General features: G+C 38.1%; 1 protein-coding gene across 16 annotated transcripts; it reads right to left on the bottom strand.

The window, feature by feature from the left end:
- Window positions 1-3,584: 3,584 nt before the first annotated feature.
- On the bottom strand, window positions 3,585-26,149 carry MAPK9 (mitogen-activated protein kinase 9). 16 transcript variants are annotated; one of them, XM_062637985.1, is made up of 12 exons: window positions 26,009-26,149; window positions 21,687-21,861; window positions 18,107-18,236; window positions 16,873-16,931; window positions 15,731-15,869; window positions 13,736-13,901; window positions 13,075-13,146; window positions 8,788-8,970; window positions 7,791-7,915; window positions 7,224-7,287; window positions 6,113-6,184; window positions 3,585-5,449 (listed from the first exon to the last, which is right to left on the bottom strand). In XM_062637985.1, the coding sequence occupies exons 2-12, from the start codon at window positions 21,806-21,808 to the stop codon at window positions 5,307-5,309; spliced, it is 1,275 nt and encodes a 424-aa protein (XP_062493969.1). In that variant the 5' UTR covers window positions 21,809-21,861; window positions 26,009-26,149; the 3' UTR covers window positions 3,585-5,306. The 16 variants fall into 16 exon arrangements, 12 of the variants coding, with proteins under 12 accessions (XP_062493969.1, XP_062493968.1, XP_062493972.1 ...); XM_062637984.1 differs by lacking the exon at window positions 13,075-13,146 and adding an exon at window positions 12,780-12,851; XM_062637988.1 differs by lacking the exon at window positions 13,075-13,146 and adding an exon at window positions 12,780-12,851 and having other exon boundaries at window positions 3,585-5,377.
- Window positions 26,150-26,611: the final 462 nt, after the last annotated feature.

Here is a 26,611-nt window from a genome sequence, read left to right as displayed (position 1 = left end):
ACCTTATGATGTGTAGCTATAGGTAATAAAAAGCTTTTTGTTGAAGAAAAAGAATCCCAGTGCTCATAGCTATCTGAACTCACTATAGGAACACACACTGTTGTAACTTTGTTGTTTCTTTATCTAACAAATGGTTAGGTAGTCACATTGCTATTCAAGTCACCTACGGGCGTTTGAGTCCAAGATGTTTCTCAAATGATCTCTTACTGTGTGTTAAATTTTGGCCCATTAGAAAGATTTCTCATTTCAAATCTCTGAAAACAGATTTATATTTAAAGGAACACACTGATCAAATCCATCAGAATAGCAAAGATGGCAACCAAAATTTAAACACATGAAACTTTCATGTCATTCCTTTTTACATTATAAACTGGCTGTATTTAGAAGAATCCTAAAGTGCTTCAAACCCAGCAATTAATAGAAGTTGATTTCTTCTGTGCAAAACTGCAAGCACCTTTCCATAAAACAAACAGCAGCATCAAGGAATAAAAACCTTAAAGAGTTACATGGATTTTCTCTATTTTGTTTTGAAGTCTTGGACTAAAATAATTTGCCATATTTTCAATAACAAATTGCAGAAGAGTGCATTTTATTAGTTTAATTTCATACTGGACTTGTTATACACATACTGTTTGAAATAGCGGACCCAGGGAAATTTATAGCCACAAAGCAACATTGTGTGGGATTGAAATCCCGCAACTAAACTTTTAGCTACAAAAATAGTCATTTTATAGAACACAAACAGATATGATGGTTATCTCCCCACTTTCCTCCAACACGAATATGAGAAAAGATGGTTTGCTTAAAACATTAGTTTAGCTCCAGACATTCTTAGCATGCAGAGCGGGCAAAAAATAAAACTGATCTGAGAAGTCATGTAATAAGCTTTTAGAACATCACTATCACTCATGGAATAGACAACCTAAAATATATGTAAAATAATAAGCCAGAATACATTTTTTCTGTCATATTTCAACATCTTAAAAAAAATAAAACCAAAAGACACTCTGGAAAAGCAAAGAAATCACTAGATTCATCTATAGGAACTCAAGTCCAAATTCCGCATCTGGGTGCTGGCATCCCTAGATCAAAGCCAGTTTTGAGCAGGAATTCCACAATACACCTCCCAGGAAAGAATTTGGTTCCCAGTATATGGTATCACTAAGTTTAGCATCAAGCCCTGATAGAATCCATATGACATATGTAGAATATACAGACAAAGGCTGTTCAGTATTTACCCCCCACCATGCTTAAACTTCCACTTCAAGTGTCACAGTTCAAATGAAACACTCCACACAAACTGTATTGCTGCAAGACTGAACCCGTACTCCAAACCAGGATTATGTTCAGGAAAGATTTGTCTGCACTTTAACATCTCAACTTCCAGCACACGTGAAAATAGAGGACTGCACTTCTGCCAATAGAAGGGTCATCCACTCGCTTCTTGGAGACTTGGGATGTCAGCTGTATTTTGAATGTCTAAATGCTACGTAATTGATAAAATCAGGATTTAAAGCCAAATAGATCTAAAAAGGAAACCAACTTTCCTTTAGGAAAGGAAAATTGAACATATGGAATCACTTTGGTTTTCCTTAATTAATTTTGAATAAACACATATGCTCCATTAGGTCTTAAAAAGAGACAACAAAAACCTCCAGAGCCCTCTGGTTCCTTACAGCTTTTGAAACTTACCAACTAACTAGTTAATTTCTAGTTAAGGTTGAATTTATTTTGACAAGGAAATGCAAACGGAAACATTACAAAACTTCCAAGGCTGTTTGCAAACAGTAGTTTCCAGTCATTAGACTAGTTTATTTTGTGTGATTCATGCAGACAAAGCCTTAATTTTAACATTCACTTCTCACCTTTTTCAATATAAAACTGAATTTGCCATATCACAGTATTTCCTCAAATCACACTTACAGGCTGCTTATCAGAGTTCAAAATGCCAAGCTTTTCTTTCTAAAGGTCGTAGGTTTTTGAGGAAAAATGATATGAGCACAGATGAAACGAACTGTTTAAAACATACTCCATTTCTGCAATGCCATTCAGCTACTCAGTGTTCATACATCTAACAATGTTTCTGGTAACTAATCTGATTGATAGCCATAGATCCCTCTTTCTTTCAGGTGAGCAGTTAAGATTACAGATTGTATCTATTTTGACCACCACTTATTTTTAGTCTGATTTCATCAACTGTTTATGTATACTGCAGTAGTGTTAACACTATACAAAGTCTCTCAAAGAAAAGTAACATTCATTTTTACGAAACTGAGCAGGTGTCTTTATATATATATGTATACACACACTCACATAGTCTTAATCTTTAAATACATATAAATATTTATAAATGCCAAAGTGCAAAAAAATGGTCAATTGCATCACTTAACATACATGATTTTAGTATTAGGAATAAAAGTGATTCTATTGCACACCAAACTCTCAACTTTTAAACCCTTGTCAAGTTACACGTGCACTTTGCTCTCCATCAATGAAGCTCTCACGGCATTGACGACCATATCACAAACGTGGCACTGAACTTAATCTGCAGTCAGGAATACAACTAGATGCATATAATCAGCATGCAGTGCATTCAGAGTCTATATGTGCACACTGAAATAGCATGGGAGCTTTAGCATGCATCTATTCTGCATGCGTTTTTCTGACTATAACCTGCGTATGTGTCTTCTTGAGATCAGTGTTCATACAGGTATTAGCAATTTGATGTTGGTTTATACTGGAACCAAAATCCACAATATTCACAGACATTTCATGCATACTCTGAAGGCAGCAACATTTTTGTAAAACTTGGAAGCTTCAATGTATGCCATAGCAAGATGATGTTAAAAAAATAAGGTATGAGACAGCTTATCTACAAGAAGATTTACAAAGAAACTCAGTTAATCTCTGGGGTCTTCAAGAGCACATATACTAATAGTATGCTCTAGGAGAAGGTCAGATACCAGTTCAAATCATGGAGATAGGGCAGTTGTGTTAAACATTAAATGACATTTTGAATCACAGAATAATTTAGGTTGGAAGAGACTTGGAGGTCATCTGGTCCAACCCTCATAGTTTTGAGCAGACCAAATCCAATAGAAAAAATTCAACCCTAAATATCTACAATCTTTGTTGCGTTAAGCCTTCTAAAGCAGTAACTGCTAAAATGAACATAGCACAGTGCAACTTCAGTTGAAAAAGATAAGAATGTGGAAAAATGAAATCCAAGGAAGTTACTTGCATAGTGGATCACTACTGTTCATTTTGAATAGGTCTTTAGTAATTTTAACTTACACAAATAACAAGGATTAAAAAGATGCCAAAGAACAGCAACCTGTACTGTTCTGTTATATGGTAAATAGCTATTTTTAAATGTAGGTTGTTTTTCTTCCAGTGACAAAAGTGCACTAAAAATATTTCACATATATTGTCAGTATCCAAAAGTAAAAGTATCCATAGGTTTAAAACCAAACAACAAGGAAAAAACCCAAGCCCTAATATCCTGCAACTCATTTAAATAGAATTTTAAAAATCCAAGATTCCAGATGACAATTCTGAATTTAATGTTAAGAAATGTTGGTTCATTTTGGTTTTTTTTTTTTTAACCTTCTGGGACAGTAAAACCTTAATATTTTTGCTAGAGCAAATTTAGCTATTAAAAAGTGGTACAATTTTAACATAAAAGTAATATTGCATAAAGAGAAATCGATGCTTTTCAAATTATAAGGTCAGAAACAACAGAGAGTTTTCTTTTACAAGAGAAATATGTCAGTAATGCAGTGGCTGGCTGGGCCAGTATATTTTATAAGTCCTATTTATATATTCAAGTCAAGAGTATCTTGATCAACAGCTAAATATAGTGCCTTTAAGAAAGTGGTGTTTTACCTCATCTTGTACATCTCTATTACTCTTATAGCGATATAGTTTAGTCTCACATGCATGCACACACACACACACGATCCTTTAGCAAAGTTTCACACCTGTGCACTCCCAAGTGAACGTGCACAGATTCACAGGAGTGCAGTATAAAGCAATTTAAGCCCTAGTCTACTACAAATACATTTTCTAATTCAACATATTATGCAGTGTAACAGGCAACATTTGTATTATCTGGTTCTGAAAACTGTACTGATAAGCCTGTATTGAAGCAGCAAATACTCTCAATCTCCTCTTCTCTGACACTGTATTTAGAAAATATGTACTAAATATGTTTTCATCTCCCAGTACAAACAGAGAGTTGTTCCTAAGGCCAGAATAGAGCTAAACTCTGTTAACTAAATACTTAATTTACAAGTGACTCAAAACTACTGCATTTTTCTTTCTTTAATTACTCACTAGACAGAATGGACCCATTAAAAAAATGGAACACATTTATGCAGCTCTTTTTGAGGCTGCAAGTCTCTCCAATTCATCTGTCCTTTTATCAGTTTGCAGTGAATGAAGAGCATCACAGATAAAATTTCCTTTTCTGTTTGTTTTTGGTAAAGGACCAGTATCACAATCTAGAAAATACAGAACATTTTAGCACTCTCTCCTCTTCTAAACAGGCACTGCTTCACAGATAAGTCACTCATCCTTCCTTAACGTTTAATTAAGCCACTGTATCTTCCACCCATATTTAAAGAACTGAAAAGTTAGACACACATGCTCACAGGTGAAATACAAAGTAATGGCTATATTCTTTACACTTCACGTTTATCTCTTCTACAAGAAGATAGACAGAATTGGAAAGTGAAGCTAGAAAGGGCTCAATAAAATAAAAAGTGCTACGTGGAAGAATATCTACCCTTTAAACACAGAACTGACAGCATTCAATGTGTGAGATCACACTTACATACAACGCTCCAGTCGTTAAATAAAGCAAACTGCCACAGTCACACATTAAAACAAACTTCATCGAGACTATACATTCAAAAAACCTCTAATGAGCAATACTGTACTAAAATGTAAACAACCATTGTGTCACAGAAGCCTGCTGGTTGGGACTGAAGATTCATGAATCCACTTAGGAGGAGTTATTGGCTAAAAGTCTATTATAACTGCTCACCTGAAATAGGCTGAAACAAACAAAAGCCTATAATAGAGTCTAAATTTAAAATCTTTTGTTCTTTAAACATTGATTTGCTTTCATTCTACAACATTAAGCAGGCAATTTCATAACAACTGAGTAAAAAAAAAACAGGCATTACTTTAGCAGAACATGCAGAACATGGAGTTTTTCTACTTGGTTCCATTAACTTACAAGCAATTCAGGCCCAATGGAAGCAAGAGATCTTTTCCAAAGTCAAGTCTGCAATCCTGGCTGATCATCGACATCCTTCGAGGGGTCCTGTCAAAGCATCGAGGCTGCTGTCTGTATCGGAGGCCAATGTTTGCTCTGTTGACATGGATGAAATGTCATTGATAGATGATGACTGGGAAGGACTGGTGTTGCTATTCACTGCTGCATCTGTGCTAAGTAAACCAAACATAATAAAATCTGAGGCAAGACAATATTGCAGACACAAATAACATCACTTTCTCCACAGAAATCCTTAGAAAAGGAAAGAAAGCGTAGAAAAGAAAGCGTTTAGTAGTCAAAACTAAAAGTGAGCATTAAGAGAAGAGATATTTATGCTTCTCCCTTTCTGGAGAGAAAGGCAGGGGTAGGTGGGGGGAGGCAATGTATAACATGAACAGCAGCAAACATCAAGGATTCAATCATGAGCATAAATACTTTGCACTATCAATTATTTTAAAGGAGCCCCAGTGACGTTTAAGCCTGCATGAAAGGGATTTATTCATGCAGAGCCATAGAATAAGCATTCAGTGTAAAAGGTATCTATGCTGCAACAAGTGACGTAGCATGGTATTGATTATTTCATTTGATGACGGCCCTCTGGGGAGAAAGCAGCTCAGGGTCTTGGGACACAGGACTCCTTAAAGTTTTCCTGTAACTTACTTCGTAACAATGGAAAACTACTGCACATGGAACTCCAAAGGATCTCAAAGAATCTTGAGCAATGAAACTTTTGCCTACCTGGATTATTAAGCAGGATATCTTCATTCACTAGTGCAACAGATCAGCACTATGCATGATAGTTACAGGAGAACTACAGAAACAATGACTAACCTGAGGGCTGATCTTTTACCACACCATTCTTGCTCCTTTCTTCCCAATCCATTACTTCTTTGTATATTAATTCTTACATGAGAAGGGTGGGAAGAATGAGAGAAAAGAGAGAAAACATACTGTAAGGTCACGGAGGATTTGTACACAATTCACATATATACAAAGGTCAATGAAATGGTTAAGGGTCAGTCTGAAAGGACAGCTGTGCAAGTATTTATTTTCACTTTTGTTTTTTTAAAGGCCTACAGCATCAGATAATTCTATGGATTTTCTTTATGCATGACAGAAAGACATTAAGCATGTGCCAAAAATCAACATATTTTATAAACAGCTGTCCACTTAAAAATAGCTACCATCCCACCCCAATACTTCAGGTGTATCTATGATGCACTGATATTAAGTGGGGCAAAAAAAGTCATATTTGGATTTTCAAAAGTCCATACAGACTTCCTTAATTTGGAGTAACATTATTTACAAATGGATTCAATCAGAGTTAAAGAAACATTTTAATTTTCCACCTTGCATTAACCCAAATAATCTGAAGTATACCTGCGCAGACATGCTCTAAAGAAAATATAAGCCAGAATCAATACTGAGATTTATAATGCTATTTCACAAAATCAAGCAGCTTTCAAAGCAGTCAAAGATATCTACTGCCTTTGGTCCTCTGATGGTAGCTGCTTAAAATTTAAACTGCCTCACTACTTAATGTATTTGACTACCACTATAAGGTGAATTGATTTCAATGCCACAATGCCGTGTGTTCTTTTGTTAAAGTCAACAGTTTAACCTATTTGATCAATAAATATGCATTGAGAGAAAAAAAGAAATCAAACAAAGCCACACACACCAAAAAAGCTCTTCTATTTAAGACTTCTAAAACAAATGAATTTGTAAATACTGTCAAGAGATACGGCTTAAATAATGCAGTGAGAAGAGAAGCATGCTGCTATCACAGGATTTTCTATCAAGGAAAAAGAAGTGTTGAGATTACAAATGGGAAGGATAAAAGATGAAAACTGTGGCATTTTATTGAGCACATGTACTGCAAGCCATGCACTGATAATACAAGTTCTTACAATAAATGTAATTTCACATGGGTTTTTTTTACCTTTCCATTCTTCAATTGCATGTTCTCTTTCTTCCAATTGCGCATCATAAATTTGAGGTGGAGGCTACAAAGAGAAGAAAGTCTATAGAGTATCTACCACATGAGGTTAACACAACCAATCATAACTAAAACAGCTAAAAATGACAGCTTTCTTAGCATTTCGTTACCTTCATCTCTGGCAGTCTAGACTCTATACCTCACATTCATTTTGAGAGTCCAGAATTTGCTTTTATGTCCTGCTGCCACTGAAAGGCTGCTTAAAAGCACAACTCATTTTAACGCTTTATGGGGCCTTAGAGAAAGACCCCTTTTTGAAAAGCCTAGATTGCCATCACATAGGCAACTCCTTCTGTAAAGTAAAAGGAACTATAAACAACCGCTTTCAAAATGAAATCAGCTGCACTCCAGCAGCTGTTCTTAAGGTGATTCTGCCCCTAATGTTGATCTGAAGGCTTTATGTGCGGCTTCTGCTAGCCAAAGAATGGGTTCAAAGCATACACCTAACTAAAACTAAACTTCAAAGTTATTAAACCGGTATCTTAAAAGTTATTTTAAATGGAAACTTACAGCTTCTGCTTCAGCTGGATCATACCAGACAGTAATATAAGGATGACGTAAGGCTTCATCTACGGAAATTCTCTTGTCTGGATCTACTACAAGCATTTTTGATAATAAATCTCTAGCTTGGCTGGCTAGAAAGTAAAAATGAAAAGAACATACACATAAAAGAGCTGTAGAGTTTAACATCTGCCATAGGAAATGAATACTAGGAACATAAGATATGCATGTCAGATTTCACTGTGAAAGTAGACCCACAAATCCTAACTTCCTTATACAGCTATGTATTTCTTGCTATTATCCAAAATAAACCCAGCAACTGAGACCAACTAAATTCAATTTTGAACAGTTCTGCTGTTACACGGGTCACAGTTTATTTAGCACTAATTACTGAACATAAACCACACTAAATGTATTTTTTTTTAAAGCTTATTAAAAATATCGTGGTACAGAAATGATCTGATCAGATTTCTGTATCAAATTTTTTTTACTGAGGGATAACTGGCTACTCATTGTCGGAGTGGCACTTCACTGATGTGTCTTTGTTGTTTGAATGACCATTGTACTAATAAAATAGGCTATAACAAGTTATTTTATGTATAAATAAATATTTGACCATTTAGAAAATATAAGGTGTTTTTTTCTCATTGTATCAGTAATCATCTGAAGTCAAAGTTTAGCCAAACTAACTTATATATACACATCAACTAGAAAAAGATAGTTACAAATAATCTCCATAATAGAGAACATTTAAGCAACGGATGTTTTTCAATAGACTAGAATTAAGAGAATTAAACAGAATACTGAGAACAGGGAATAGTTCTGTATTTAACAACTACTACGAAGATTTCAGGACACGTCATAAGGAACAGAAGTTACGGAGCTTCTTATATTGACACCTATTGAAATAAACATTTTATATTAGTTTTGGTTGTTTATTAAGCGTACTGCAGAGATTTTAAATTAACATCTTAACAAGAAAAAGTTACAAAAAATCTTGCCTTACTTTTCAACTTATCACGATCAGATTCTGATGGAAATATCCAGTCTGGGAAGAGCTCTTCAAATTTAATACCGGGATATTTTGGCCTGTTTTCCACATAATTCCTCACTGTAGGCTGTAGTTTCTTCATAAAGTCTGCTGATGGTGTTCCTAATTGTTCAATAACTTTATTCCATTGATCAATATCTGCACCATATCTTTAGGAAAATCAGCTGAAGAATTTGAAGTCTGCACTATACAAAAATATCACTTACAGAAATCTGAAAAGTTAATGGAAACTCGAACAAAGGACACAAACATGAACTTCATTCTAGCATCAACAGTATTCCGAGCTGCCATGCAAAAAGCTAGATTGACATTAAAAAAAGTTAAGATTCGCATTTCATAATATTAAGGACAGGCCAGAAATGCTGCACAACGCATTACGCCCAAGTATCTTTTCCTCATTATTATCTATTGGCTAGTATTGAAAGCAATACTTTCTTTGAGTCTAAAATCAGCTTTACTTGGCAATTGTATCCATAGCAAAGGAGAAGGACAGGAAAGAAAGGCTGCTTTGAATCTTCAAAGTACAACATGATACCATCAACAGTGAAGATTCTTGAAAGTATGGAAAAATACATGAAAAAGACCCTAAAGCAAACAAATACATCCCATTCAAAGTAAGGAATTTTGTGCTCGTCTCCTAAGGAAATGAGGCTTTGGGTAGTAGCAGTTTTGGGGCTTTGGTTGGATGCTTGAGGAATTGTGCCTTATGTTTCTTCTGGACTGCCCCTTCTCCTGCTTTCAAGTGAGGGCATTTCTCCTAGACACAGTGACATGGGTTACAGAGATACCAAAGGCTGCTCTGAATAAGCCTCACTGAGGTAACAAAGCTCATTTATCACACTCAGAAGACACTGCAGTTAATATTCCTGATACTGAAGTTTACTCAGATTTACATTTTTTCCTGATAAAGAGAATGTGCAATTCCAGCAGAGTCTAACCATCTAACTGTCGACCTTGCAAAATGTCCTAGCTAAATTCATGATCAACCCATCCATTCTCATAGACAGATTTTGTAATGAAACAGTAAGTTTGCTGCACTTTGAATTAAGATGTATTATAAAAACACCGAGGTACTTTTATTTCAGTTAGTGTGCCAAGAATTCAGCTAGAAATATACATAGACTCAATGCCTCTTGTTAAGACTTTAGACTTCTGATATGAAGATTGAAAATTTGCTTATTGAATACATTCCAATGGAAAAACTGTATTCAAATAAAAATTAAGAAGTCAATACTGTTAACTCGCATGCTAAAACAAAGCACATACAAAGGAAATTTTAACATACAACAGGAAATTTTGTTCCTAGCTGGAAAAATGGTTTCTGCAAGATCTCCACCAATCTAGATTCAAGAAGCTGCTTTTTTCTTTGAGTAACAGCACTCAAACTGAGTCTACTCTATTGTAGCCTCAGGGCACAGAAGGGAGGGAAGGAAAACTTAATGACCTATCCCACTTCAGTAATAAAAACAGGGGAAAAAATGTCTCAGTTGGATTGCTTAAAATGCTTTACAGATATTGAGAGCTGAAATGAAATAAAATAAAATAAAAACAAACCCTCAATGTAGGATTGGACTTGAAATAAGTTAAGCCTTTTATCAGAAACTCAAATGGGAGAAAACGTAATTTCCATGTAAAGCAGGCAGCACATGCTGTGTGAATAACCTTGCAACCTGCAGACAAACTGTTCTAGTGACCTCGGGGTCAAAGGTAAAGAGAATTTTAGCCCATGCCAAGTATATCTGCCTACTTTCAGGGACTCTGGAAGAAAAGTTGAAAACAGAGACCTTGTTACAATCACAATAAAACATGATCGTCCTCAAGTAAGCATGAGTACCCCCTCAAGCTTTTTGCATGAGTCAAGCAAATAGTTTCCTTCACCATCTGGTCAGAAAGAGCATTAAAACCACACTGGTGCTGCTAGGTTTCCATTATTTCATCCTAGGTAACTACACTGCCTGGTTTTCTGTTTGTTATTTCTAGTGCAACAGCCACTGCCAGTAACTGAGGTCCCCACACTACCAGTCAGGAACAGTTCCGGTGCATCCATCATGCTGGCTATGCAGAGCACCCCACTCCACCCATAGCACTGCTCTAAGTACCTTGACAATCCTGTAGACCCTATGGGAAAATACATGCTGAACTTGATTCCCTGCTGTAAATCCCCAAATACTAAGTCAGTTTTCAACTGAAGCTTAACAAGCATACACACACCCACAAAAAGCAACGCTTCATGGCTGTTTACACCAGCATTGCCCACAAACCACTCCGTCAACAAAACCCTGCAGCTGAAGGTAAAAGAAAATGACAATCTGACTGAAGCAGTTATCATTCAGGAGAAGTTTCAACAACAGTTATCAGTATTTCACATTAAAGAGAACTGAAAGTCTTACAAGAAGTAAAAACCACTGTAAGCACAGCTATGCACTTTGATAAGCTACCAGGGGAGAAGACTCCTTGAAACACAGACTGGTGGAACTTCAGTGACCTCTGGAAAACCACAGATATAACTTGCTTAGTCAACAAGTATGGACAAAATTTCCTTCATTTATTCATGAATAACTCAAAATAGCTCATGCTGACATGCAGGTGACAGACATATAACATCCATGAAGAATTGTGTTAGGTTGGTCTGAAGGCTTCAAAAGGTAAAACAATAAGTATAGAAAGGAAGAAAGGTGGAAAACAAAAAAGACTTATTTAACAATCATTTGTATTACTAAATAATGCATGATCAGCTGCTGAAGATTAGTGTCATGAAATTTAGCATTGAAATTGAAAGCCCTCCTCTATAAGATACACTGATACCTGTGAACACATACTTGGTATCTTTAGTGATGGACTCAACTTCTTGCTGATGAGCAAAAATACACTGTCCTCAAAATCTTGGACCACAAGGAGCTGTAGCTTCGTATGATCTGCAGGCATAACTGGCAGTTGTGCTTTAATTATATCATCTGGATTCTATTTATTTGCTCATCAATTCAGAACATCTAGTCCTACCACACTACTACTTTGTAAGATAGTATTTATAAAAGATGAAATTGGTTTTATTCCAAGTTTTAGAATTGGAATTTGAGAATGAGTCAAATGTTTGAAATGTTTCTAGGGAAAGATTTTGAAATACATCAAAACTTTCAAAGAACATTTACTTTAGTAAATGATCACTTCTGTTTACTTAAATCAGAGTATAGACTTGTCTGAGATATCAAATCTCTAAGGCATGAAAACATAAATGTGAGGTGTTTGTTTTTAATACAGTAAAATTTCCTACTATTACTATCATACAAGAAAGCAGAATTTTATGGAGATAGATCTGGGTCAAAAATATTGGAGGCAGAAATGGAGGAATAACAATCTTATACAAAAAGTAAGTCCAAAATAAGATTTTCATAGAATGAAAAAACTTTTAAAAGAAAAAGGTTTTCTTTTTATATGAAATAAGAGTAATAAAAGATTTCTCATGCAGTGTGATTGCAGTTAGGACACTCTTGCCCAGCAAGTGCTAATAAGCAAGAGAAAAATTTGACAAACTGAATTGTACTATAAAAATGAGTCTATTGTTCAAATAAATATCAAAACCCATGCACAGTAAAAAGTCACTTTGTAGTCTTTTGCTTGTAATACTTATTATCTACAAAGAAGAAAATATACTTACTGCTATTTATTTTTTAAACCTAACAGTATCCTTTCTTAAATTATAAAAGCTGAAGCTCTTAATATGAATTCCATGGATTCAACCAGTTCAAATTACATTAAATACAGTCTACTAAGAAAATAAAATGGAAAGCTCTACGATTTGGTTAATGACACTAATTTCAAATAGTACAGTAGATCTATTAAAACATATTCTTGAAAATATTGTTTATGCTTTTATACTTATACAGATTAAAAGAATTGTGTTTCTGTTGAAAGTGGAAGGGGATTCAAGGATGACTAGGGAAGGATACGATCAGTGCCTTGGAATATCACACAACCTTTCACCAATTCTCCCATGATGCACCCAACTGACCAGATATCAACTGAAAGTAAAAATGAAATGGTCAAATTATGAAGTATCATGAACAAAAGTGAGGAAAACAAACAAAAACATCTAGCATCTACAATAAAACACAACAATGTGGAAAACCAAACTGCTAACATGAATTTTCAATCATATCAACACCAACTGACTGTTGTTGTTTTGCTATTAGCATTCTGTGAAACACAACCAGTGTTTACTGAAACAACCATGAAGAAGGATACAATCTCTTCCTGGGAACAGGACTTTATGGAGGACCATTTCTGCCATAATGCACCCAACAGACCAGATATCCACTATCATATGTTAGGTGCAACAAGGACAAAAGATTAAAGAGGGTTTTTAAATACCACAGTTAGTTATTTGTAAGCTCATACTGTATTCCTACAGTCCTGCAGATTATTTTTTGTCCTATCCAGACCAGCCTCTACTAAAGTTCTGATCCACATCTGCACTTGCTGCACAATAAGCTGCCTGGTGCATTACACGTTTTTCATTTTCATTATCAGTAGCCCAGCTAGGGCCTGAGTCCCTTGTTTTACACAACCAAAGTGACATGTATAAAAAAAAGCATGATATCCCCAAGCCCGTGTGATAAAGCAAGAAGATGTACTGGCATAGAAGTCAACAAGACAACAGGACAACACATCAAAAGATATATCAATAGAAGGGGAGAGGGAATAAAATGCACACAGAGCAGAAAACTGTTATATTCACCAAAATAATTACAGTGTAATTTTTGTTATTTCCACTGCTATGATTAACATACTTTAACAACAGACATGGCAGGGGGAAACCAGCCCTCCCTCCTCCTTTCAAAACTGTTAAGTTCTGAGACAGCTACACTTCAGAGAAAGGATTTAAAGTGTTATTGCAGCAACTTACCATTCTCTTTATATCCCATTCCGAGGATAACTTCTGGTGCTCTGTAATATCGTGTTACTACATATGGAGTCATCATAAAATTAGTACATGCTGTTCTTGCCAGTCCAAAATCAAGGATTTTGAGCGTACAATCTGATTTTACTACTATGTTGCTGGGTTTCAAATCCTAACAAGAAATTACTGCAGTTAGGGAAGGATCAACATACACAATAATACATCACCACCACTCCCAGACAACACGCACCAATTCAGTAACAATTGTCTATTCCTGTTCTATCTGCTTATTTATACACAGACTAAAGACAAGTTAAATGGTGCACAGATCAGCACTCAGAAAAAATCAGGGGAAACCAGAATCAAAGTTGTCTGCAGAGCATATTTTACCCAGTTGTGCTCTGGTAGGATAGTTACACACATTTCTTTCCTTAAAACACATTAAGTGGACCTATTTTACACATGAATAGTATACTAGGTTCCAAATACTGTCATTATTAGGGCACGGATCCTAAAGACATCATCATCAATTAGGCATTTATGCGCAGGAAAAGGAGTATCCCAACACACAAAGCATTAATCAGTTGTAGTTGTTAATAACATATAACCCACGTGCATTATAGTGATTAGAAAATTTCACAGAATTAGGATCTAGTGCAAACACTAAGTAACTCATGAGTGAGGAAAAAAATAGATTACTTTAGGAGATGTGTTTAACGGGGACAGTCATTACTGTGCCCAAAGGAACGCACAGCTAGTGAAAATAAAGCGTGTTCTCAGGTACAGAACTTCCTTTTCTTGAAGGAGATGGGGACATGCAAATAGTTCACATGGTTCTGCACATTTCAGGCAACAACTGTTCTGCAGAACACTACTGAACTGACTCCAGTCACAGAGTCTGAGTAATTTCTCGATGCAATTCCTACTATTCCATTACTTCTGAACTATCCCAGCTCTGTTCCTTCCTTGGCCTGGTTTCTTTTCAAAACCAGATCTCTCATCAAGAGTTTCCCCTGCAGAAAGTTCATTTTATTTTGGTCCTAAACTAACCCAACCTAATGCTCACCACTTCAGCTTCCCCATTCAAATAACTTCACGCCTCTGGTTAGCTATTCACTGTGCAGTTCCTCTCATTGCCCATTTTGTTGTTCAGCCAGTATCAGCTCTGTTGATCACTATGTTAGACCTTATGAGCTCAAATTTCTCAGCAAATATTGTCTTCCTTTTAGCTTCAAATCACATTCACCATGTCAGGTGGAATTCAGCTGGAGTTCCAGTACCCCTTGCTTCAGGCTCTTACACACCTCACTACATTACTTTAGGAACACCCACTGCCAAGACTACCTGGATACACATAAGCCAACTATATATAAACTTCCTGGCTCATACCACAGGATTTCCATGCCTGACTTTTTTTCAGTAAAGATCTATAGGAAGTAGATCTGTTGTAATTTACACAGCCTCTCAATCATGTTTATGGATTGAACATAAAGGAAAAATTACATTAAACTATAACTGGATAGAGTTTTTAGCCACCGGGCAAAAGACAGACATTTAAGACAAGTATGTCCAGGAAGTAGGGGAAGAAAAGGAAAGGAACAGAAAAGAAGTTGAACTGTCAAACAGACTAGTAATGAAATAAATAGATTAAAGCAGCAGCAGAAAATAGAAGGCAGTGGCCCAGGCCCATGTCCAAGCTTTTGAGCATCTTTAAGGATAGAGATGTTTAAGAGGTAAACATTACTTTTTAACACTCATTCTTTTGTAGTTTGAAAGGTCCACAGATACTCATGTTTTATCTTTTAATCAGTTCAGATAACCTGATTTAAGATCTATTTACAATAGTTTTTATCTTTGAACTAAACAGATCTTCAGATTTAATAATATTCTTATGAATGAAAGAAAAACACGTTTAGCTAACAGCAACCCCTTGCCTTACCCCCCCTGTTTCCTGAGAACATATATTCATAAAAGTATTGTTAATGATCTAATACTACCTACTCTGTGGATGATACCAGCTGAATGGAGGTGTTTGATACCACACAGCATTTGGTAAAGAAGATAAGACATTCTTTCATGATCCAATTCCATATGAATAACCTGGCACAAATTTGCATCCATCAGCTCCATGACCAAATATCTATAGCACAAGAAAGAAAGCATTAAGAAAACTCAAGTCTTACTTTTCATATCAGGTTTAAGCTTAGTGTGAGAGGTGTTTAATAAAAGTCAACTACTCTGCTAACATAAGTCTTAAAAAGCTTATGATTAAAATAACCATGTATGACCAGTTTCAAAATTGAGTTATCTATTCAAATTAGTCTCACTATTAAAAAATAAGTGTTCAGTAATCCATCTCAGGTTAGAACTCCTCTAGTTTTATACAAAGTAATATAGAAGAATAATTCTGAATTTAGGCAGCATGGAAAATTAAGACTGACTGAAGCTGATGCAGCAATTGCAGATACTGCAATGTATCAAAAACTGATGCTTCCTTTCACTGTATTCTAATTTTAAAATAAGAAAGACATAACAAGAACTAAGAAGATATAATGAATTTTCAAGTTTAAATACCCTCTGCTTATCCACTTCAGACACACACACACTCCCCTGTTTACCCAAGTAGCCAATAAACAAACCACAACAGCGCATTCACTGGAATCTATGAATCCTCCACCAATTAAACTGCCATGAATCCTTTCTAGACCAACTGACATTGCTTGCATCAAAAAGAAATATCTTCAGTTCTTAATTGAGGCCAAAAATACTGCTGTGCCAATGTGACTGGCATGGCAAAAAAATGATATCAGGTTATGAAGACTGAGCTATTATCCTGCAGTGACCCATTTAGCTAAAGGACAATGCACGCAAATCAGATGCATACGCAACCAGCAAAGTATGGCAGGCAGATGACTAAAAGGTGAATAATACTTTTATTTCCCACTTCCATGTTATGCATGGAGTGAAACAACTTTCTTGGTCTTTCATAAAAAAATCTAGAAATAACAACTAATTAAAGGCTAAATTCAGCTTTCAGCTACCCTTTATTTTCTAAGTGTGAATTCTGTAGGATACTGGAAACAGAGCGCCAGGGCTTAGGCAGCATTTGTCAGGAAAATTAAAACAAAAAAATTAATACTTACACATCCTGAAATTCTTCTAGTGACTTCTGTGGTGTAAATACATTTAATAAACTTATTATCTGTAAAATAAAAATTAGGAGAAAATTCCACATAAAAATTCACATAAAAATCCATTATCTCATTAGTTCCTATACAAAATCAAATGCACACTGTTACTATATACAATTTGAATATTACTTGGCTTCACTGAACTGACATGTGCTGAAAACCTGCCAATTCAGAAATAGTTCAGAACTGCAGCATGTATGCCAAAGGAACTAAGACAGGGCAAAACCACTTTTTTCTTTTTAAAGTTACATGACACCTCCTATCTTGGCTCCCCCGTGACTGAAATATATCCAATTTTTTGCCCATAAATAATAACCTCTGATTTTAAAAACACATGTGAAGCAAGGAATTTCAACCAAGGCTGTCAAACAACGTGTACACAGAGGTGCCCCACACCATCCCATTAAACTTGAATTATGATGTACGGTTTCCAGAAGAACTACTAAAATTACTGTACTGCCATCCTTAATAACCAACTTGCTTTTATTTTGCTACTTCTGGACTTCAACAAAAGCTTGCTTTGAAATCAGTCCCAAAAGGCTGATTGACTCCAGGAAGTTTCAGTCCTGAGGGTACAACTTCCAACGATCTACAATGTTTCTAGCTCACGCTAGTATCAGAAAACAGCTGTCACGTAAACCATATAATCTTGTACTCGAACATTAAGGTATTGACATTAAAGCTTGTTATTTTAGAAGGTTCCAGACTTCAATATATGCATTGTCCACAGTATTTCACTTCTGTTTGCCAATAAACTGTTAAGACAGTGCTGCAGCCCTGCAGACCCCACCGCTTAAACACTGTATTTAATGACAATCTTATCTAAGCTCAGAACATTTCACTACAGCACAGTTACAAGAGCCAAACTCACAAACAAACACACTGCCAGACAGATTTTGTTGCAGTATGGTTTAAAAAGGCAAATGTAATACAGCAAGGCCAGCACTATAAAGCTGAAACTAATAGTAAACCTATACCAACAATATAGCAGAAACCTCCTCATCTTGGCACTTCACACTCCAAACAGCTCTCCCAAGAGCTAAAACATCCATTGTGGAGAAGCGCACTACCAAAAGCAAGTCTTTCCAGTCTTTCTCTCACTATTTTTCCATTACTTTGGTTACAAAAGCTGAGCTTTTTTGACAACTGACAGTAACAAGGGAGAGAAACACAAAGCCAAACTTACATTTTTGTGATTGACGCATTTTAAAAGAACAAGCTCTCTGTAAGCCCTTTTTGCGTGGGTTTGATTCTGAAAAGGACGACTCAGCTTCTTTACAGCAACATTTATTCCAAGGACTGTATCAAACGCAGCACTAGAAGTTTGCAAAGACAAACAACATAAGTTGAAGTCTGTTTGAGGGAGAGAAAAAGTGAGGAGTGAGGAAGGAAATCAAGATTTGCGAAAAAGCCTATTCACTACCTTCATATAATTTTCATTTAGAAAACAAGCATCCTTTAAAATCTACACATCCTTTAATAGACACACATAGGTTAAACAGAAGGCACTAACACTCATCAGATGTCTTCCTGCCCTCCTTTCTGTCTTAAGACCAAATCTGCTGACTCAAAACTCACATTCAAAATTGCAAGATCTAAAAATATTTGAAGCTAATTAAAAATCAAGCAGCATTTCAGTTGCCTCATCGGTATTGCTGAGTATTTTTGACAGTGTTGCTGACTGACAACCACTTAGTATGTGCAACAGAAATTTATCTTTGCTAAAGGAGAGTCACAACCACATCTCTTTGATCCGTCCTGCAGCATCAGTACTCTCCTGTATGCAGATAATAGTTACGGACAATTGCAGTGTGTAGCATAAAATTACATTCCTCAACTGGTTTTGGGAAAAAAGTCCATAGAATTGAGAAATACGAAAAACTGATTGCAGGGAGGTATACAAGAGTTTAAGAAAGTGAACAGAACTGTTATTTTTATCTCTACAGTTTAAGGTCAAGGTGTAATCTTGTTTTAATAGCTGTAAGAATATAAACCTAAATTATATGCATATGAAGAACAAGACTGAAGGGGGAATAGTCTTCATTAGTAACCCACAGACTGTTTGGCAAAATATATGTGAATTCATACTACAAACTCCTCAAGAGTTCCAATCTTTGTATAATTCCAGTTTTAAATAAGGATTCCCACATTACTCTATTTCCATTTAATGTTACTTTCATAAGGTAGGAAAGAATTCTTATTCACGTATATTTTCCAAGCATATTTAAGCTCTTTATGAGCTCCTTTCCTACCTCATCAAGATATGTATCATACCAGGCTTAAAAGAGCCATCAAATTATAGAACTCTTACAAACAGTACAGCTCCCCTGTGATAACAACAATACTCATGAAGTTTATCAGCATCAAGTCACTGCTTTCCCTACTGGGAAAAGCGACACCAGGGATCACCCATGAGATGTTTTCTTGGAAGCATGTCCCAAATTTGAATCAATGTGCCACTTGCACAAAAAGCTTGCTAGCATTTATTTCAGTTTAGTTCTGTGAAATATATATGCTGTAATTCAATGATATGATCACTCTCTGATTTAAAACCTTTATGTCTGTGCAAAACAAAACACAAAATGGGAGGAAGGCAACTGGCCAGACAAACAGAGAAATTATTTTCCTCCCAAATATGAAAGCCCTGATGTTTCAGTATTCACTTCCCCCAGAAGGCATACATAAATGACAAGTTTTGCATATGTTAATGACTAACTACACCTGGGAGCTGGTATAAAATCAATAACTAACAGGGTCCACATGAATTAGCTGTTCAAGTCAATCACAGGTCTCACCAAAAAATAAAACCCACACAGAGAACTCTAGAAATACCTTTCCTTGTATTTATGTTAAACATTGGATGATTAATGACAATTTTTCCAGCAAAATACAACAAGATAGTCATCTTACAGGGACTTTTCTACATTTTACATCCTAGTATTTCGTACCTTGCCTTTGAATATTATAAGGAGTTCCAGGAGAAATTAGGGTTTTGCACCTTCTTCAACTTGGACTTAGTTTTCAGATATTTCACATGAAGAAGAGTTTATGCAGTGCTTCATTCTGCTGTTCCATAAATCAAGTATTCTCAAAACAAGTCAATAAATCAAATCTTTCTCCCCCAAAAACAGTGACTCTGACACTACCTGAACTTCATTTTGAAGCAGACACTTAGTTTAAGTCATATAGTTTAGAAATGCACTACCTGTAATGAAAGGAGGAATGCTTACAGCCGCCCTAAATTCCTGCATGTCATCTAAAACAAGCATAACTTTAAGAATATTTATACCTGGAAGATGTTAGCACTACACTAAATCTTACCCAAACACTAATAACCAAGATCTAGTATGCCTATCCCCTCACCATTCAACCAGCTAAAGAATGAAATACGATGTTCTCATCTTGCTTATTTTTCACCTATTAGCAGGACAACAGAGGTATCTAAGTAACTTAAAGACATGTTCTCACAAAAATGCATTCCATTCCTACATATATAATTTATTACACTTATGTGAAGGCCAAAAAGACATGGGCAGGTGCTGTATAAGGAGTTTGCTCACAAGACATGAGTCATCACACTTATCCTGCAGAATTTATAGATGAAGAGAAACCACAGACAGGACTTAATGCATGAACAGCCCACCATGTGTTGTGATCAAGTCTAATATTAGAGAATTCCTGAGCATATATTAGAATGGCTTGAGTTAGAAAAGGACCTTAAAAATCATTTAGCTCCCTGCCATGAGCAGGTACATCCTTCACCAGAGCAGGTTGCTCCAAGCCCCATCCAACCTGGCCTTGAACACTGTCAGGTATGGGGCAGCCACAGTTTCTCTGTGCAACCTGTGCCAGTGTCCCGCCACCCTCATAGGAAAGAATTTCTTCCTAACATCTAGCCTAAATCTCCCGTATCAGTTTAAAGCCATTCCTCCTTGTCCTATCGCTACTTGCCCTTGTGAAAAGTCCCTCTCCAGCTTTGGCCCTTTAGATACTGGGAGGCTGCTTGCTCAGTTAGTGCATCAATAAACATTCCTGTTGTTACCAAGTAAGTTTTGCCCAACAAAACACGGGCTGGCACTAAGTCGTGTAGAACGGATTGCTGCAGTCTAAAAAACATTTGAAAATGTTTACCTTTAGCTGGCCCAGAGGTGTGGTGCCATACAAGAGACTAAGGTTCAGGATCAGACTACTGACTCTCCCGTCCTGGGCCAGTGGAGGCTGGACATATAGCTGAGGTGACACACCAAGGAAGAGCCGGCCAGCCCAGCCCCTCACACAGCATCCCTTTCTGGTTAATCCATGGAGTGACAATGACACTGATTTGTCTCATCCTGCCAGTTAATGGCAAGGCACTGCATTGATGGCTCCTAGAAATGGATAGGAGTGATCGGGAATAAAAGGGGGGGAAGAAAGGGGGCCATGATGAAGAAACGAGTAAAACCCAGAATCTCTCATTGTCATACCTTACACTGCAATATCATAACTACATGGGGAATGTGAGAACTAGAAACAGAAATAAAGTGGTTAATGAGAAGGAAATTTGCTGACCATTTTATTATATGCAGTTAGGCAAACATTAATCTTACCCTAAAACCAAAACAAAATAGGTTTACACATGAGCTACAGCAAGCAGGTGTTTTAGAATTTATTTAGTCCACAACCCTGTAGCAAGAAACAGAAATTATCGTCAGTATTTTACATTCTGGCACATACATTCAATCTCTGTTTTACAGTTTTTATATTTGAATGAAGTATTTATTACTCACCAAACAATGCCCTGTGCCCCTGATCCTATAGGCTTCAATTGCTGGTAACGTTTTAATACAGTGAATGTTGAATCTGCAACTTGAACACTGTAAAACTGACTATCACATTTACTGTCACTCATGGTGTAGTGTCATGTAGTTTTCTCTCTCAAGGACCCAGTAAAGTTTTCAAGATCTTAAAGAAAAAGAAAGAAAACAAATGTTCAATCTCTCACTGATTTCTGGTAGACAAGATGGAAAATATATTATACATATTTTAATACATATTAATTTTTCAATAGCACACCATTAAATAAGCATCCTTTCAACTTCGTGTATTGCCACTGCTAATGAAAAATACTTGCAGACAGACAGCAAATAATTACAGCCTTCACTGCTTTAAGTAACTGCATGTTTCTATTCCAATTGCTAAAACAAAAAGCAGCTAAGTAAACAACTGCAAAAGCAAACAAAACCACCCAAATCCAATAACTCTCTACTCCTTGAAGGCTACTCCTTAACTTAGAATTACTACTATGTGCTAGGACTGTAGTAATGTCTGTACTACGGGGTGGGGGGGAAAGAGGTGTTTCAAACACTGGTAACGCAGATAAAAGCAACGGCAGAAACCCACCAAGTCCACAGACACAGAAGAAACAGGATTATAATGAAAAACTTGATTACAACTGCAAAACAGGCTTGAAACAAAACAACTGCCCCCAGAATTCTCATGGCAGTTTCTCCAACATCCCTTTCAACTTAGTCCAGTAGGAAATTTCGAGCAGGGCTCTGCCTCCTTATCTTTGCCAGGCAACTCTTGCCGGATCCATACCTATTGCTACCCATCCTCCCTCCCATTTTAAACACACCATAACATACTATGCTGTCAGTTGGCATAGGTACAGTCCTACCAGAATTAGTTTTGTGCTACAGTTTGAGGGACTTCCACTCTATTATAGAGAGTAAGTTACATTCATCTGTCAAGAATGAATTAGAGGTAGGTGATTACATTGGCAAGCAAGGTAATGGACTAAACATCTTTAGCTCTGAAGTGCCACAGTAATGAGTACAGACCTGCAGTATTTCTGGCCCTCCATCCCTCTTCAAACCTTACAAGAAATGTACCTCAGTAATTACTGAAGAGGTCTCCAACAAATGCTCCCATTTCTAATTTCACATTCACTATGATGGGCAGTGTCATTACAGCCCAAAGTAAATCACACAGCCAAGTGTTCCTTGAAACAGGAAATGAAAGCAGATCACCTTCCCCCAGAGCAGCTGTCCTAACCACCAGCCTGCACAGTGCCTGGTTTAGCTAAGGGAAGAGCAGCTAGTCTCTCTCTTCACTGGCCTACAAAACATTGGTGAGCCAATGCAAAAGAGAAAAGCCTCAAAAGAAACCCAGAAGCCCATCCTAGAAGGACACACAGCCACATGAATAGCTTTTGGTTGCTTCAGGAATCAGAATGCGGACCTCTCCCTTCCTAGGTGCACGAAGGAGGGAGCAGCATCTTTTCCACAGCTTACACCAGCAGATGAACTCCAACAAATCTGCAAGTAAAACAGGTGGAAGACCTATAAATCCTAATAAAGTCTGGGTTTAAACTGAACTGGTCATGGTTAGCCTTAAAGAATTCTCGAGAAATGTCTAGAGTCCCTTTTACCTTCTAGGTTCTCAAAACCGAATCATTTTAAAAAGTAGATCAACTTGGTCATTTGCAGCACCAATTTAGGAAGTAAGTTTACTTGCTATTTCCTCTTAGAAGCTTAAGAAAAACAAACAAAGACACAAACAAACCAGGATCAGCTAGGAGGAAACGTATGAAAATGAACAAAGGCATGGCTGGAAGGTTAAGATCCCGTCTCTGAAAAAGACTTAGAGAACAAAACCAGAATAGCAAAGAATTTGTGTAAGCTGGATATCAAGCTAAAGACCTGTTATGCTAGAACTACCCTGTATCTCCTCATGGGTTAATGAAACATTTTTCTATAACGGAGATAAATAAGCATGGGAAAATGAAGTTATCCTGAACCAGAGAAACCCTTCCTTTAAAGAACCTTGTCTGCATAAAGCCATCTTTAAAAAATCATTTAGATATCGGGATAAGCTCTTTAGACAAGACCAAGGGAGGGAATGAGGGATCACAACACAGGTTTTACGTATTCTGACATCCTCTGCAATTCTTTGTACACATAACCATCCTGTCCATAAGCTGAACCCTAATTTTCACTTGGGCTGGAAGCTGCTCATATGCATCAGGACATATGTAGTTAGGTGTCTACGGATGGTCGCTGCTCATAGGACTTCAGACAAACAGCCTATTTGAGGGCAAGATCCCTCAAATAACAACAGATTTCCTGTTGTTCAAAGGAAAAGTATACCTAGCAAGTGAGTTTCTTAATCCTGAGCTGTTACTCTCCTACCTGAAGTAATCTGATTCATCACTCCAGCTAACATACTCCACACTTCTCCTCTAGAGGAATTTTTGGAAGTAGGCATTCTTTCCATTTCTGAAATGTAAATTTAATTTATGGCTTCTTAGCTGCAGCAAGCAGGACCAGCAGCAAATGTTAAAGTCAAGATGGTCAGCAAACACACTCCTACTCACCAATAACAACACATTACCGCATCCCAAAGTTTCAAGATGTTTTTCTATTTTACAGCATGCACAAGATGCGTATGAATTGAATGTTGTGGGGTGTTTTTAATACAACTTTAATATAACAAAGCTGACTGAGCACATCACATACAGGGAACTTACAGGTTTTCAACCTGTTGCTCATGAAAGATACCTAGAAAATTAACCACCCACCAAACCTACCATCAGTAGGCTTATGAGTTGTTATATGGAACTCCACTGAGGAATGTTAAAAAGTTGAAAGCAACTGCACTATAACATACATCCTGTATTGAACAGTCACCTCCCTAAAAGGCAACTCCCCTTAAAATGGCAACTTATCATTAATCAAATCTGTCCTCTGGATATCTTCAAGTCAAAAGCTTATAAACAAACAGGTTGTAGCAGTTGGGAACACATTCCCAGGGTTGTTTTGGTTACAGCAATGTTGTTACTGACAATGAAGCATAAGAACATCAAGAAATTTAGCTTGACTTTTAAGCCTCAAGATAAACATTCTACTGCTGACAGAACGAATAGGCTATGAACATAAATATGTATGTATGAAAAGATACGCAAATTCCATTACTATCTTCCTCCCATTCTCTTATTCACCCTTGCAAATGCACTTCAAATTCAGATGTGCCCTTTTAAGGGCTATTATCCGACAGTGTTGGGGCTTTTTTTAAAATCTTTACTGCAATATATATCAACAGGTGTAAGTCCAACTACAAAGTGACAGCGAGTTACCTCCCGTCCCTTCACTCACAGCCCTTGAACAGCCTGTTACAGAAGGAATGTGTAGCAAAGCAGTACCTGAGTAACGCCAATCTGTTACAGCAGAGTTTAGAGGCACTGTGTATCTGGTCAGCTCTTTGAAAAGTCCCCCTTTTTCCTGAGGCAACCCAAAGTATTCCTGACCAAAGATTTTACCAACAACCTGCTCTAGCATCACCCAGCTGTTAAACACGCACCGCAGACAAACAGTGCACGTAGCTCAGCACCTCTGCGAAGGTAAACTGGAGGGTGAAAGGGAAAAAGTTTAAACGTGTATATGCTGTAACCAGTTACGGTATTGTAGGATTATGTAACCGCCGTACAACCGGGCAAGAGCGCTGCTTACACCTCTTCTGAAACTTCTGCCGAGCAGCCGCCTGTGCTCAGGAAAGCTCCGGGTCGCTCTCACTGCGCTGAGAGGGGCGCGCACGCCACGGGCCTGCCCCTTCCCTCCGCTCGGCAGGGCTCCCTTCTCTCCCTCGGTGCACAGGGGGGCACCGGCGGGGCGGCACCACGGCCCCCGGCTGCTCGGGGACGCGCTGCCCTCCCCAGCGGGCGCGGAGCAAGGGGCGATCCCGCCCTGGGTTGGACACGAAGCAGGAGGGGAGAAAGCGGAGAACAGGCGGGTCCCGGCGGGCGCGGAGCGGGCCGGGGCCGGTGGCGGCACTGCGGCACGGGGAAGGGCGGGGGGCTCGGCCAGGGCAGCCCCGCAGAAGGAAGGACCCGAGCCCCGGCCCTGCGGCCTCGCCCCCCCCCGCCTCCTTCCCACTCGGCCGGGGCAGCAGCACGCACAGAACCGCAGCTCTGCCCGCGCCTCGGCGGGCGGGGCCCGCGGGAGAAGCGGGGGGACTCCGGTCGCCCCGGGGCCGGCCCCCCGGCCAGGAGCTCGCCCCACTCCAGTCCCGGCCCCGCCGCCCGCAGGGGCCCCCTCACCGCGGCCTCCCTCACCGTGTCCTCCCTCGGACGGGCTCCGGCGGGACCGTGCGCGGCGCTCGCGGGCCGCGACCGCCTCCTCCTCCGGCGCTCAGAGCTGCCCCAGCCACAATGGCCTCCCGGCGCTCCACACAGGCCGCGCAGGCCCACGCCCCCTGACAGACAGCCCCTCAGACCAATCACAGCCCTCCCCCTGCGGAACTCAACCAATCAGGCTTTGGAGGTGGGACCTAATAGCCGCTATATAAGGGAGGGCCCCGAAGGACTGCAGTGGAGATGGGGACGTTTGGGCCAATCTGGGTGCAGCTCCCTTCCCCTGGCGTGATGTCATTATCAACGTCAAGCTGCAGCTATGATGTCACTATCAACGTCAAGCTGCAGCTATGATGTCATTATCAACGTCAAGCTGCAGCTATGATGTCATTATAACGTCAAGCTGCAGCTATGATGTCATTATAACGTCAAGCTGCAGCTATGATGTCACTATCAACGTCAAGCTGCAGCTATGATGTCATTATCAACGTCAAGCTGCAGCTATGATGTCATTATAACGTCAAGCTGCAGCTATGATGTCATTATAACGTCAAGCTGCAGCTATGATGTCACTATCAACGTCAA

This window comes from Pezoporus occidentalis, unplaced genomic scaffold (genome assembly GCF_034315485.1).
Source record: "Pezoporus occidentalis ecotype Australia unplaced genomic scaffold, CSIRO_AGI_Poc_V1 ctg55, whole genome shotgun sequence".
NCBI classification, from domain to species: domain Eukaryota; kingdom Metazoa; phylum Chordata; class Aves; order Psittaciformes; family Psittacidae; genus Pezoporus; species Pezoporus occidentalis.
The sequence above is the reverse complement of the archived record's forward strand: the minus strand, read 5'-3'. Positions and strand labels throughout refer to the sequence as shown.